Source organism: Moschus berezovskii, chromosome 14 (genome assembly GCF_049115385.1).
Source record: "Moschus berezovskii isolate FMDL1 chromosome 14, NW_MosBer_1.0, whole genome shotgun sequence".
Classification (NCBI taxonomy): Eukaryota; Metazoa; Chordata; class Mammalia; order Artiodactyla; family Moschidae; genus Moschus; species Moschus berezovskii.
Window position 1 is genome coordinate 21,726,926 of NC_142473.1, and position 15,805 is coordinate 21,742,730.

Sequence of the window (15,805 nt, forward strand, 5' to 3'; positions counted from 1 at the left end):
ATATAGAAATCTAGTTGTCCCAGCACTAATTTATTAAAGACTGTTCTTTCACCCTTGTCAAAAATCAGTTAGCCATTAATGTATGGGTTTATTTCTGGGTTCTCAGTTCTATTCCGTTGGTCTTTCCTTATGCCAGTACCATGCTGTGTTGCTTGTTGTTGTTCAGTCGCTAAGTCATGTCCAGTTGTTTTCAACCTTAGGGACTACAGCTTGCCAGGCTTCTCTGTCCTTCTCTGTCTCCCAGAGTTTGCTCAGACTCATGTCCATTGAGTCAGTGATGCTATCCAAATATCTCATCCTCTATCACCCTCTTCTCCTCCTGCCTTCAATCTTTCCTGGCTTCAGGGTCTTTTCCGGTGAGTTGGCTCTTCACATAGGGTGGCCAAAGTAATGGAGCTTCAGCTTCAGCATCAGTCCTTCTAATGAATATTCAGGGTTGATTTCCTTTAGGAATGACTTTGTTGCTTACTGTAGCAAATCAGGAAGTGTGAGTCCTCCAATTTTCTTCTTATTTTTCAAATTGTTTTGACTGTTTGGATACCTTGCAATTCCATATGAATTTGTTGACCAATTTGTCCATTTATGCACAAAAAAGTGCTGGAATTTAGATGGATATTGCATTCAATATGTGACTTTTTTTAGATAGTGTTAATATCTCGACAATTTGTCTTCCAGTCCATGAATACAGAATTTTTTCCATTTAGTTGGGTTTAATTTCTTTCATCGATGCTATATAATTTTCACTGTACAGGCGATTCACATCCTTGGTTAAATTTATTCCTAGATGTTTAATTCTTTTAGGTGCTATTGCAAATGGCAACCCACTCCAGTATTCTTGCCTGGAGAATCCCATAGACAGAGGAGCCTGGTGGGCTACAGTCCATGGGGTCACAAAGAGTTGAACACAACTGAGTGACTGTCCACTTCGCTTCTGCTCCATCCAAAACTAAGGACCAGGATCCTTAGTTAGAAACGGGGTCTGAAGTTTTCATGAATACTGCCAGGCTGGGGACGATGTGGGGCAAGGACAAGTAAAATCACCACAAAGCTTTCCTAGGTTTTAAGTTTCCTTTTTCTTGATTCAGTGATTGCTTGATCGTTGCTGTTTTACAGAGTTCTAACAAAAAAAAAAAGTTCATACAGTTTGCTCGTTTTTCAGTATTTCTGTCAGGGGAGCTTGAAGCTGCCTACTCTGTCATTTTCTTGATGTCCCTTCTGTTTTTGCCTTTTAAACATCTAATTTAAAGAATTCTAAAAAATTAGTTGTGGAAGTAACTTTTATGTCATGCCACATCAGAATTAGAGCTGTTGAATAATAATGACTTTTGAACAAGTTGATATCAAAGTAGTGTCCTGTAACTTGTTGTTTTTTCCCCCACATTAGGCCTTCTCGTTTCATGGATGTGTCATTACGTAGCTTCTCCCTTTGTTGTGACCTATTAAGCCGGGTTTGCCACACAGCAGTAACTTACTGTAAGGATGCTTTAGAAAGTCATCTTCATGTTATTGTTGGTACACTTATACCCCTTGTGGATGATCAGATGGAAGTTCAGGAACAGGTAATTTCCCAAATCGTGTTCAAAATGATATTTGAAATATATTGATAAAGTATTCTTGGAAAGAAAACTGGTTGTTTTATGTTTACTTGGTGTAATCAGTAATTTTAGTGAAAATAGTCTTTGAAAAATGACGGGGAAAACATTCTCAATGAATTTCTTTTTGTTTTAGAGCACCTAGTAATTTTGATCTAATAAATAACCTGATTTCTTTCTTACTTATACTGAAATGTAGAGGTAGTCAAAACTAGAGATCCAGTTCACACTACTCTGATGGTGTATGAGATATTATATGAAATGCTTCAGTAATGTTGACAACCGTGTTCCTCTGTGTTCATCCTATAATAGAGGCCCTACATGTTTGTTGAATTATTTGAAAGCCCAGAAACAGTAGTAGCTAGGTGCCTTAGTAGTGATTAGAACATTTTATCTAAACTAGGTTAATAGAGTATTTATCATTTATTACAGTGGGTTTATTTGTTTTACTTTAAAATAGAATTAATCCATTTCTCTTGATTTTTTTCTTTTTTAATTATGTTTAGGTATTGGACTTGTTGAAATTCTTAGTGATTGATAACAAGGATAATGAAAATCTGTATATCACAATTAAACTTTTAGATCCTTTTCCTGACCACGTTGTCTTTAAGGATTTGCGTATTACTCAGCAGAAAATCAAATACAGTAGAGGACCCTTTTCACTTTTGGAGGTAATAATTATTCTGTCATCTTGCTATTTTGCATTAGAAAGGACAGTAGTACTTTTTGGAAGCCTCTAATCCTCTCAGAGGAAAAAGTGGTCTTTTTTTTAAAATTGTGATTAGAAAAGCATAACCTGAAATCTGTCCTCTTAACAGATAAAAAACTGAATTTTTAAATATACTCTTGCTTTGCAGTAAAAGTGTAAATATCAAAGTTTCTTGGTAAAGATCTGAATTTAAATATTAAAGAAGTATAATATAAAATATGCTTGTTGAAATATACACATAAGATTCATTAATATCTCAAAATTACCATCTGATCCTCTGAAGGAAAATATAATGCTTGAATTAGAGATGGTATGTAACTTTTTGTAGAGTTTTTCAGGTTTTAATCTTGTTTAACCCTTATAAATTTCAAAACTATGTTCATATGTTTTCCTTATAAATCTTACTATAATTTTACTCTATGTTTGGCTATAATCAATATGAAAATATAGTTAAATATATTGAGACGTAAAACTAGAATTGTAATGATAAATAAATACAAGCTTAAGTTTTTCCCTCTAAGTATGCTATAACAATCTTAAACTCTAAATATTTTATCATGAGACAGTCTATTAGAATTTAAATTATTAAAACACTGTAAGATTTGAAGTGAAATAAGTAACTTATTTCCACCTTGTTTGGTAGTATCAGTGATAGGAATCAGTGTCTGTGGAAGGCATTAACTGATTTTTAGAAATTTTATTTTACAGACTCAACCAATATATGTCAAAAGCAAGTTACATTTTTAGCTGATTTTCTCTTTTAGGAAATTAACCATTTTCTCTCAGTAAGTGCTTATGATGCACTTCCATTGACAAGGCTTGAAGGATTGAAGGATCTTCGAAGACAACTAGAGCAACATAAAGATCAGATGATGGATCTTATGAGAGCATCTCAGGGTACTCATTTTAATGACTTGGGTTATTTGTATCCATTTGTTTTTGAAAGAATCTCTTAAAATTCTTGCTCTTGGTTTAATTGCCACAGATTTAGTTCAGACCCTAATCATTTCTCATTTAGTTATGAAAGACTTTCTAGGTTGTATCCTCACTTTGAATTACTCCCATTTTATCCATCCTTTGGACCTGTGCCAGAATATCCAAATTTATTCTGCCACTTAAAAAAATGCTAGCAATTTGCTGCTGACCAAAAGAAAACTTTGAGTTCTTTAAAGGGAGGCATGCAAGGTAATCTCTATCTGCCTACTACCCCAGTTTATTTAAATAAAAGAAGCATTTCATTTTAAGCATCTTAGCCATGTATGTGTCTGTTTTGTATCTACACACATGTGTAGATATGTGTTTCTAGCTTTTTTTTTTAACTTAAGAAAACTTCCATTTTTAAGTTGATTTGATTTTAGTTTTTAGGTCGCTATAGTACTCCACTTGGTGGAAACATTTTCTACTTGTTTCGATTTTCATCATCCTGTGCTCGTTAACTTCATATTTCTATTCTGTGATTTTTATTCTCAGTACTTTTAAAAATTAATTTTGTTTTGACCATCTGAATTCTGAGTTTCTAGAATATTTGTTCTTGAGATATATATATATATACATGTACATATATATGAAACATGAACTTTCTCTTTGTATATCTAAGTCTTGTGTATTTGGGTGTTTTATTGATTCATACCAATGTAGCCAATAGATGTTTGTAGCTATTTAAATTTAAACAACTTAAAATTCAGTAAAATTTAAAGTTCAACTTTTTTGTTGTACTGGCACATGTCAAGTTCTCAGTAGTAACGTGTGGCTTGTGGCTGTCATTGGACAGCATGGATTATAGACCATTATCATCATTGCAGAAAATTCTGTTGGACAGGGCTGGTCTATTCTAAATGCAAGAGGCTGAAAAACCAGGCATTCTCCCAAGATTCCTTCTAGTTTAATGCTGAATAATTTTTGTGTTTCTAAGTGTGATTTTGCTAAAGGTATTGATTTCTCTGAACAACTTGTTAAGACATTTTTCTCTCTCTGTCTGCCAAATATTGCTGCCAAATGTTTCTATATGATTCTATTGCAGAAGGAAGTTCGAATACTTTCATTTACTTTGTATTTTTGAAGCACCCACAATTTAAAATCTTTATTAAAGTTTTCTAGTCACACAAAATATGAGCATATTATATAGGAAAGTATTTTCTCCACCATAGCTTAAACTAATTTTTTCAAAACTGCTTCTAGGTAACCCTCAGGATGGCATAATGGTGAAGCTAGTTGTCAGCTTGTTGCAGTTATCCAAGATGGCAGTAAACCACACTGGTGAAAGAGAAGTTTTAGGTAAACTATTTGGCTTAGTGAATATGAGTTTTTTTGTTTGAGTGGTCATCTTCATAGCATTTTAAAAATCAGTAAAATTTGTTGTCTGAAATACTGGGGAAATGTGAGGTGCTAGTTATATTTCTGTTTAGTTTAAGTATCCTTAAGCAGCTCTCCTTTCACATTTTCCTTCCTTAGACATTCATATAAAGTAAAAAGCTAGTAATTAATACGTGTGCATAGCTATTAATTTGAACATGGCTTGTACATATTTACTGGAAAGGGGAATGGCAGACACTTTTTATTCTTGACTTGAGAACCTAATGAACAGTATGAAAAAGCAAAAAGGTATGACACTGAGAGATGAACTTCCCAGGTCAGTAGGTGCCCAGTATGCTACTAGACAAGAGTGGAGAAATAGCTCCAGAAAGAATGAAGAGGCTGAGCCAAAGCGAAAACAAGACCCACTTATGGATGTGACTGGTGATGGAAGTAAAGTCTGATGCTATAAAGAACAGTATTACATCAGAACCTGGAATGTTAGGTCCATGAATCAAGGTCAATTGGAAGTGGTCAAACAAGAGATGGCAACAGTGAACATCGGCATTTTAAGAATCAGTAAACTAGAATGGACTGGAATGGGTGAATTTAATTTGGATGACCGTTATATCTACTACTGTGGGAAAGAATCCCTTAGAAGAAATGGAGTAGCCCTCATAGTCAACAGGGCTTCCCTTGTGGCTCAGCTGGTAAAGAATCCACCTGCAATGCAGGAGACCTGGGTTCAATCTCTGGGTTGGGAAGATCCCCTGGAGAAGGGAGAGGCTACCCACTGCAGTATTCTGCCCTGGAGAATTGCATGCACTATACAGTCCGTGGGGTTGCAAAGAATCGGACACGACTGAGCGACTTTCACTTTCACTCGTGTCAACAAAGAGTCTGAAAAGCTGTACTTGAGTGCAGTCTCAAAAGTGACAGAATGACCTCTGTTCATTTCCAAGGCAAACCATTCCATATCACAGCAATCCAAGTCTATGTCCCAACCACTGATGCCAAAGAAGCTGAGATTGAATGGTTCTATGAAGACCTAGAAGACTTTCTAGAACTAACACCCAAAAAAGATGTCCTTTTCATCGTAGGGGACTGGAATGCAAAAGTAGGAAGTCAGGAGATACCTGGAGTAACAGGCAAGTTTGGCCTTGGAGTACAAAATGAAGCAGGACAAAGGCTAACAGAGTTTTGTGAAGAGAATGCCCTGATCATAGCAAGTACTGTCTTGCGACAACATGAGAGATGACTCTATACATGGACATTACCAGATGGTCAATACTGAAATCAGATTGATTATATTCTTTGCAGCAGAAGATGGAGAAGTTCTATACAGTCAGCAAAAAGACCAGGAGCTGACTGGCTCAGATCATAAACTCCTTATTGCAAAATTCAGACTTAAATTGAAAATATATAGGAACCTACTATCAGAAAGATAAGTGGATTCAGCAAAATTGCATTATACAAGATCACCATGCAGAATTCATTTGTGTTTCCATATACCAGCAGTGAACAATCTAAAATGGAAATTCCATTCCATTTACAATTCCATTTATAATAGCACTTGAGAGAATTACATACCTACTGTAATTTTAGTTAAGGAGGTGAAAGACTTATACACATTCTGTTTTTTAGAAGTAAGTCACTAAGTACAGCCAACACTCACGAGAGGAATAGGCTCCACCTTTTGAAAGGAGAACTATCAATAATTTTTTAACATATTTTATTAAATACCATAATGACAGGGGAAGAGCATGAGGTAGTCCTCTGGCATCCTGAAAAATTTATCTTCATTTGGGTAGTGATAATATAGGCGGAAAGAAAATATATGTGCCTGCATGTATATGTGAATTTTCACTGAACTGCGTGTGTAAGATTATGGACTTTATGTAATACCTCATAAAAAATTGGATACATACAGTGGCTACTGGAGAAGGAAATGGCAACCCACTCCAGTATTCTTGCCTGGAGAATCACTTGGATGGAGGAGCCTGGTGGGCTGCTGTCCATGGGGTCACACAGAGTCAGACACGACTGAAACGACTTAGCATCTCTTGGATTTGATTTTATACGGGAAAATATTACCCACATGGATGATATGTAAAGGAAATGATACAGTATTTTGAAGCTTCTTTAATCTATTCAACATCTATGAGGAAACACTTAAATGTTAAAGGATGACAAAAACATATTTTTAAAATTAGAAAATTTCTGTTTTATATATGATCTCTTAGCTATAACTTTACTAAATTGGAATTTCTATATGTAGAGGCTGTTGGAAGCTGCTTGGGAGAAGTGGGTCCTGTAGATTTCTCTACAATAGCTATACAACATAGTCAAGATACATCTTATACCAAGGCTCTTGAGTTATTTGAAGATAAAGAACTCCAGTGGACCTTCATAGTGCTGACCTACCTGAATAATACACTGGTAGAAGATTGGTGAGTATTTAATGATACCTTGTGTCTGATAGCACTTCCTCAATTTGACATTCAAGATTGATACCTCATATAAATTAACATTTCCAATAACTAAAGCTTTCTCCTTTAAGTTATCATACTTTTGGTCTTAAATATTTAGTCAAAATCATTATATTTTTATTAATTCACATAATTACTAAAACCTTATGTGCCAGGTGTTTGTTATCATGATGAACATACTAGACAAGGTGAGTGTTAAATTTTAGTGAGAGAAATTGAAAGTTGCTCAGTCCTGTCTGACTCTTTGCAGTCACATGGAATAATCCATGGAATTCTCCAGTCCAGAATACTGGAGTGTGTAGCTGTCCGCTTCTCCAGGGGATCTACCCAACTGAGGGATCGAACCCAGGTCTCTCGCATTGCAGGCAGATTCTTTACCAGTTGAGCCACCAGGGAAGGGTAGACTAGACAAATAAATAGTGCAGAACTACCAAGTGGTTCCACAGAAAGCATTCAGATAGGGGAATATAAATGGAGATATTTTGGGTACTTGTCAAAATCAAAGGTACCACTCTCCTCTCAGCTAGACGTTTTGATCCTTTTTTTTTTAAGATTTATTTTTTATTGAAGTATGATAGATTAACAATGTGATAGTTTCAGGTGGACAGCAAAGGGACTCGGCTATACTATATCCATTCTCTCCCAAACTCACCTTCCGTCCAGGCTTCTGTATAACACTGAGCAGAGTTCCTGTGCTTTATATACAGTAGGTCCTTGTTGGTTATCCACTTTAAATATAGTAGTGTGTATGTGTCAACCCCAGACTCCCTCTCTCTCTCCTTCATCCTTCCCCCTTGACAACCATAAATTCCTTCTCCAAGGCTGTGAGTCTGTTTCTGTTTTATAAATAAGTTCATTTGTATCCTTTTTAAAATAAGTCATAGAGTGGGAATTACAACTCAGAAAGTTTTAAGCTAATCAGACAGGGCTTTCTTTTCCCCATTAATGCTCAATACGAAACAAAATGGCAGCAGTTAGTATAATTTCAGCTTGCTGATTATGAGATTACTTTTGCTTTCTCGTCCCCTCCCCATTTATCTATTTGCAGTTATCTATTTATTATTTACAGACCCTTGAACAATGTGAGGGTAAGGATGCTTTGCTTAGTGGTAAATTCATGTATACTTACAGTTGGGGCTCTCTATCCATGGTTCTGTATCTGAGAATCAACCCACTGCAGATGGTATAGTATTTACTATTGGTGTAGTATTTACTATTGAAAAACCTCTGTGTATAAGTGGATCTGTACAGTGCAAACCCTTGTTCAAAGGTCAAATGGTTTTATTTTTTATATATTTGAGCATTTCATCACCACCAGTTTTGGGGACTGGGTTCAAATGATTTTTGCCCACAGTTGGGCATGTTTCTAAGGTGAATAGGGCTTCCCAGGTGGCCTAGTGGTAAAGAATCCGCCTGCAAATGCAGAAGCAGGTTTGATTCCTGGGTCAGGAAGATCCCCTGGAGAAGGAAATGACAACCCACTCGAGTCTTCCTGCTTGGGAAATCCTGTGGACAGAGGAGCCTGGTGGGCTACAGACCATGGAGTTGCAAAGAGTTGGACATGACTGAGCAGGCATGTACTCCCACACTGTGGTAAAAAGGTATTTTGCATCTGTTTCTCTGTAACACCCTCTCCTTCTCTTGGGGAATAAATGATTGGCAATAGTGTCTACTTGCTATGTTTTCATTGTTGATTTTAAGGATATGTATCTTTCTCTCTTTTATTGTTGTTACAGTGAAAGGGCTGGCATGGTTTCCTTCCCAACATTTTGTTAGAAAAATTTTCAAGCATACTGCAAAATTCTTTCAATTACCCATATAATTACCACCTAGATTTTTACTATATTCTACCATTATTCTTATTTTATCACATTTAGCCATTCTTCTATTCATTTTTTAATTCATCTCATTCTAAAAAATGTATTTCAAAGTGTATCTGATGCAGATTTTGAAGAGATTTTCCACAGAAAATTTGCAAGCTTAGTGTTTCACATGTTACACAGTAATTTGCAATTGATTTTTCAGAAAAAGGTGCACAAAAATACTAGTGTGACTTAAACTTGAGAACCGCAGGGAATAGGTACAGTTTGTTTTTCCTGTCTCTTTTGTAAGAGGGAAAAAATCATTACATGTTTGAGGGACCTCAGGTATACAAAGGGATGTTGACTAAGGAATTCACAGAATCATGGAAGGCTTCTATGAGGAAATGTCATTTAGTGGATCTGAGTGTTCAGGAATTAACTGGAAGATGATTAGGAATAAAACATTCCAGGCAGGGAATAGCTAGAGTAGAAAGAAGCTTCATGTGTTTGAGGATCAGAAAAAGCCTATTGTGGAAGAAGATGATGTGAAAGGAGATTAGAAAGGTCCGACTAATTCTGATTAATAAATTTGGATTTTATTTGAAATACATAAGGAAGCTGTGGAGTTTTAAGCAGAGTAGTCATGATGTAACTAATCCTTTTACTGTGACTTTTATATGGCAAATGGCTTGTGATAGGGCAAAAATGGAAATAGGAAGCCTGATCATGAAACTGTTGCAGTAGTCCAGAGGAAGGGTGGCAGAAGGCAGTCTTCCCTGCTGGCTCAAACAGTAAAGAATTTGCCTGCAATGTGAGAGACCCAGGTTCGATCCCTGGGTCAGGAAGATCCCCTGGAGAAGGAAATGGCAACCCACTCCAGTATCTTTGCCAGGAGAATTCCATGGACAGAGGAGCCTGGTGGGCTACGGTCTATGGGGTCGCAAAGAGTTAGATGAGACTTTCACTTCACTTTGAGTGAAGATGAAATGGAACCTGGGGATATTTTTATCACAGAGGCAGCAGTACCTGCTGATGAATTGAATTTGGAGGAGACAGGGAAAGAGCAGAATGAAGGATGAATTCAAGTTTAGGGTTTATGCTTCTGTGTCTTAAATTGAGACTCCTAAAAGAACTTAAGGCTTTACTTGATAACTCATTATCATATATAGTATCAGGCTTTATGACATTTTATGTCAGCTATCATATTTTCAGTACTGTTGTATTGCAGTCCTCTTTTTCTTAATTTTTTGAAAAAGAGAAGGACCTTTAATTTTTTATTAGAGATTATAGATGTCTTACCTAATAATTCCAACTATCTTTTCACTTACTGTTTGTTTAAAATTGTTCTAGACATTAATATTATCATTTGTAGGGAAATTACATTCTCTGTTACCCCAAATTATGTTCCTCATAGAGAAAATGTTATCAAAATATTTTTTGTGGGTGATTAGTATTCTGTCATTCTCATTCCTCATTAGTCAATGTTATTTTCAAGTATTTCTTTTTATGAGACTTTTATTTATAGTAAGTCATTAACTTTCTTATAGTGAATGAAAGGAATAGCTGTTACAGTGATTAGTAACTCAGGTTTACTAAAGGAATATTAAAAAGTGCTTTGGTAATTGTTGTTTGGTGTTACACAGTTTTATAGGTATAAAACTTCCTAAATAATACAAAGGTTTCCTAATATAATTTAATTTTTTCATAAGGAGTTGATTCACATTCATTAAGATTAATATTGATATGCTTTGTGGCATTTGAATTATATGTGTTTTTCAGTGTCAAAGTGCGAGCAGCAGCTGTTACCTGTTTGAAAAGCATTTTAACCACAAAAACTGGACATAGTTTCTGGGATATTTATAAGGCAACAACTGATCCCATGCTGGTCTATCTACAACCTTTTAGAACATCAAGAAAAAAGGTCTCTCAAATAATGAATATTTATTGAATACCGACTATATCCAGAACAGTTCTATTTGCTGTGGGCTATGAATGTCATATTGCTTAATTATGCTAACACTTAATGTTTTTTGGAAATAATTTCAGCTATAATTTGAATCCAAGGGATTTGTATTTTTAGTTACGGCAGTGTGGAAAAGCTGAGAGAGGTAGCCTAGAGAAATTATGGTTGATTTGGGGGTGCAAAGAAGGAGTTCTTAATGACAGGCTTTTTTTTTTAAGGATTGGAAAACCCCTTTCTTTGACCAGATACAAGCCATTGCTCCTGGTGTGGTTTATAGATATTGTGATAATAAATTAATGTGAAATTTAAGGTGACCTAGATTTCTCCCTTTTTCATGTTGATGTCAGACCTAACAAGGTTCCACTGAAAGGACTCTATGAAAGATACTTAAGAACTCTTACTTCTTTTTTAATCTAAGCATTTTTCTTTAATATTTTCTTTTCATAAAGCAACTGAGAAATATGCTATTGAGTTTTCACCAGTTTAACTTCAGTAACATAATGTATCATAAATATAATTTTGGTCTTAATGAAATTATTGGCAGTATAAACTTATGAATCAGTCCTGAATATTATAAATTATAAAATTATAAGTAATATTATAAATTATATACTATTATAAAGGAAATCAGTCCTGAATATTCATTGAAAGGACTGATGCTGAAGCTGAAGCTCCAGTACTTTGATGTGAAGAACTGACTCATTGGAAAAGACCCTGATGCTGGAAAAGATTGAAGGCAGGAGGAGAGGGGGACGACAGAGATTGAGATGGTTGGATGGCATCACCAGCTCAATGGACATGAGTTTGGGCAAGCTCCTGGAGTTGGTGATGGACAGGGAGGTCTGGCATGCTGCAGTTCATGGGGTTGCAAAGAATCAGACACGACTGAGGAACTGAACTGAACTGAATATTGTAACCTGTAAAACATTGCAGTTTTAAGATTTTAAAATTTCATTTCATCCTGAAATCAGTTCTGTATGGTAAATTTGGACTGGTTATATACATAAGGCAGAGAGTCTGTGATTTAACATACCACTTATAAACTGAGAGTAGAAGTTTCCTCCTATTTAGATCAGTAAATTTTCACCAGATTCTACCTTTCATAAGCATAATTGTATTTTAATTTTCAAAAGTAACTGATGCCTCTAGATTTAGTTTTAACTATATTTAGTTTTATTTGGAAACATGTTTGTTTATGCCTAGATGTTTGTTTGGCATAGGAAAGATAAAATGTGTTTCTGGTTACCGTATTTACGTTTTCTGATCACTTTTTTCTAGTTTTTAGAAGTGCCAAGACTTGACAAAGAAAGTCCTTTAGAAGGCTTGGATGATACAAGCCTGTGGATTCCTCAAAGTGAAAATCATGACATTTGGTTAAAAGCACTGACTTGTGCTTTTTTGAATAGTGGTGGCACCAAAAGTGAAGTTCTTCAGTTATTAAAGCCAATGTGTGAGGTAAGAAGATTAGTCTGACTCATACCCTTTCTACTTCTGTTTTTTTAATTTGAGCTTTCTCATCATAATTTTCATTGCTTGTCCCGTTCCATTTTGCTTTTTTGTTCATGTTCATGGTCTATGTATAAAAAAAAGAGTTCTGTGTACTGCACATCACCTTCATGCAAAATAACTTACACTCAGCTGTTGTGAACCAATTCAGCAGAGCATCTTTTTATATAGCACTTTTCAGCTGTTAGGTAGCTACATTTTAGGTGAGTTCTAAGGGGGTGTCATAAATAACATGTTACCAATGATAGTTAAAATACAGATGATTAGAAATTATTTGTGCTAACCAAAAGTCTGTTCTAACTTTTAAAATTTACTTCTATTGAGGTCATTGCCATTAACTTTCTGTGATGGTTTTTTTTTTTTCTAATTTTTATTGAAATATAATTGGTTCACAATGTTGTGTTGATTTCTGTTGTACAGCAGAGTGAACCAGTTATACAGGTACCCACTGTTTTTTAGGTTCTTTTCCCATATCGATCTTTAAAGAGTATTAAGACGAGTTCCCTGTGCTATGCAATAGGTCCTTATTAGTTATCAGTTTTATGTATAGTAGTGTGTGTATGTCAGTCCCAGTTTATACCCACCCCCTGTCCTGGAACCATATTTTATATTCTACATCTGTGACTCTGTGACTCTGTTTCTATTTCGTAAATAAGTCCATGTGGGCCATTTTTTTAGACTCTACATAAAAGCTATATTGTATGATATTTACCTTTCTCTGACTTAAATCACTCAGTCTGACAATCTTTGGGTCCATCCAGGTTGCTGCAAATATCATTATGGCCAAGTAAAATTCTATTGTATATATATGTACCACATCTTCTTTATCCGTTCCTTTGTTGATAGACATTTAGGTTGCTTCCATGTCCTGGCTGTTGTAAATAATGCTGCAGTGAATGTTGGGGTTCATGTGTTGTTTCTAATTATGGTTTTCTTTGGATATATATGTACAGGAGTGGGCTTGCAGGATCATACGGTAGCTCTATTTTTAGTTTTTTAAGGAACCTCCATGCTATTCTCCATATTGACTATACCAACTTATATTCCCCCCAATAGTGTAGGAGGCTGCACTTATTGTTTGTACATTTTTTGATGATGGCCTTTCTGACTAGTTGAGGCGATACCTCATTGTAGTTTTGATTTGCATTTCTCTAATGCTAATGATTAGTGATGGTGAGCATCTTTTCTTCTGCTTTTTGGCATGTCTTTGGTATGTCTTTGGAGAAATATCTGTTTAGATCTTCCACCCAGCTTTTTTATTGTTTTTTTTTTTTTTTTTGATACTGAGTTGCATGAGCTGTTTGTATATTTTGGAGAGTAGCCCCTTGTCTCTTACTTGATTTGCAAAGATTTTCTCCCATTATGTGGGTTTGTCTTTTCATTTTGTTTATGGTTTCCTTTGCTGTGCAAAAGCGTCTAATTAGGTCCCCTTTGTTTATTTTTATTTTCATTGCTTTAGGAGGTGAATCAAAAAAGATTTTTCTGTGATTTATGTCAGAGTCTTCTGCCTATGTTTTCCTCTACAGTTTTATAGTATCTGGCCTTACATTTAAGTTTAATCCATTTTGAGTTTATTTTTGTGGATGGTGTTAAGAAGTGTTCCAGTTTCATTCTTTTACATGTAGTTGTCCATTTTCCCCAGTACCACTTATTGAAGAGACTGTCTTTTCTCCATTGTATACTCTTGCCTCCTTTGTCATAGATTAGGGGACCATATGTGCATGGCATTGTCTCTGGGCTTTCTACCCTGTACCAATGATGTATATTTCTGTTTTTCTGTATCATATTGTCTTGATTACTATAGCTTTGTAGTATATTCTGAAGTCAGGAAGCCTGTTTCTTTCCATTTTTCTTTCTCAAGATTGCTTTGGCTATTCAGGGTCTTTTGTCTCTCCATAGAAATTGTAAAATTCTTTCTTTTAGATCTGGTTAAATGCCATTGGTAGTTTAACAGGGTTACATTGAATTTGTAGATTGCATTGGGTAGATATAGTGATTTTCACAACATTCATTCTTCCAATCCAGGAATGTGGTATATCTTTCCATCTATTTGTTTCATCTTTGATTTCTTTCATCAGTGTTTTACAGTTTACTGAGTACAGGTCTTTTGCCTCCTAGGTAGGTATATTCCTAGGTATTTTATTTTATTTTTTTCCCTTGGCCACTCTATGAGGCTTGTGAGTTCCCCAACTGGGGATTGAACCCATGACCCCTGCGTTGCAAGGCATTGGACCACAAATAGGGAAATCCTATTTTATTTTTTTAATGCAGTGGTAAATGGGACTTTTTCTTTGATTTTCTTTCTGGTCTTTCATTGTTATTGTATAGGAATGCAAGAGATTTGTGTGTATTAATTTTGTATCTCGAAACTTTACCAAATTCATTGAATAACTCTAGAAGTTTCTGGTAACGTATTTAGGGTTTTCTATGTATAGTATCATGTCATCTGCAAACAGTGACTGTTTCACCTCTTTTTTTCCAATTTGGATTTCTTTTTTTTCTCTGATTGCCATGGCTAGGACTTCCAAAACTAGGCTGAATAAAAATGGCGAGAGTGGACATCCTCATCTTATTTCCAATCTTAGAGAAAATGTTTTCAGTTTTTCACTGTTGAGTGTGATGTTAGTTTTGGTTTTGTCGTACATGGCCTTTATTAGGTTGAGGTAGGTTCCCTCTTCCTGCTTTCTGGAGAGGTTTTTTTGTGTTTGTTTTTTTTTTTAAATCATAAATGGGTATCAAAAGCTTTTTCTGCATCATATCTGTGACATGCTTTCTTTGTTATTGTTGTTCAGTCACTGAGTCAGTTCTTTGAAACCCCATGAACTGCAACACACCAGTCTTCCCTGTTCTTCACTGTCTCCTGCAGTTTGTTCAAACTCATGTCCATTGAGTTGATGATGCCATCCAACTGTCTCATCCTCTGTCCCTCCTTCTCCTCCTGCCCTCAGTCTTTCCCAGTAACAAGGTCTTTTCTAATGAGTTGGCTCTTCACATCAGATGGCCAAAGTATTGGTGCTTCAGCTTTAGCGTCAGTATTTCAAATGGATATTCAGCGTTGTTTTCCTTTAGGGTTGACTGTTTTAATCTCCTTGCTGTCTAAGGGTCTCTCCAGAGACTACTCCAGCGTCACAATTCAAAAGCATCAATTTTTTGGTGTTCAGACTTCCTTATGGTCCAGCTCTTGCTTTGATTATATGGACCTTTGTCAGCAAAGTGATGTCTCTGCTTTTTAATATGCTGTCTAGGTTTTTTATAGCTTTTCTTCCAAGGAGCAGGTGTCTTTTAATTTCATGACTGCAGTCACCGTGCACAGTGATTTGGGAGCCGAAGAAAACAAAGTCTGTCACAGTTTCCATTTTTTCCCCATCTGTTTGCCATGAAGTGATGGGACTGGATGCCATGATTTTTTCCCATTCTATTGTTTTCCTCTGTTTCTCTGCATCGATCACTGA

General features: G+C 35.6%; 1 protein-coding gene across 7 annotated transcripts in view; it reads left to right on the forward strand.

The window, feature by feature from the left end:
- The window catches only part of ATM (ATM serine/threonine kinase), a 163,389-nt gene that overhangs the window by 81,751 nt on the left and 65,833 nt on the right, over positions 1 to 15,805 (forward strand). For all 7 annotated transcript variants that reach the window (XM_055422966.2, XM_055422971.2, XM_055422965.2 and 4 more), the window contains 7 exons: positions 1,385 to 1,559; positions 2,099 to 2,263; positions 3,066 to 3,198; positions 4,480 to 4,575; positions 6,872 to 7,043; positions 10,664 to 10,805; positions 12,126 to 12,302. In XM_055422966.2, the coding sequence (XP_055278941.2) occupies positions 1,385 to 1,559; positions 2,099 to 2,263; positions 3,066 to 3,198; positions 4,480 to 4,575; positions 6,872 to 7,043; positions 10,664 to 10,805; positions 12,126 to 12,302 (1,060 nt within the window). The remainder of the gene's footprint in view (positions 1 to 1,384; positions 1,560 to 2,098; positions 2,264 to 3,065; positions 3,199 to 4,479; positions 4,576 to 6,871; positions 7,044 to 10,663; positions 10,806 to 12,125; positions 12,303 to 15,805) is intronic.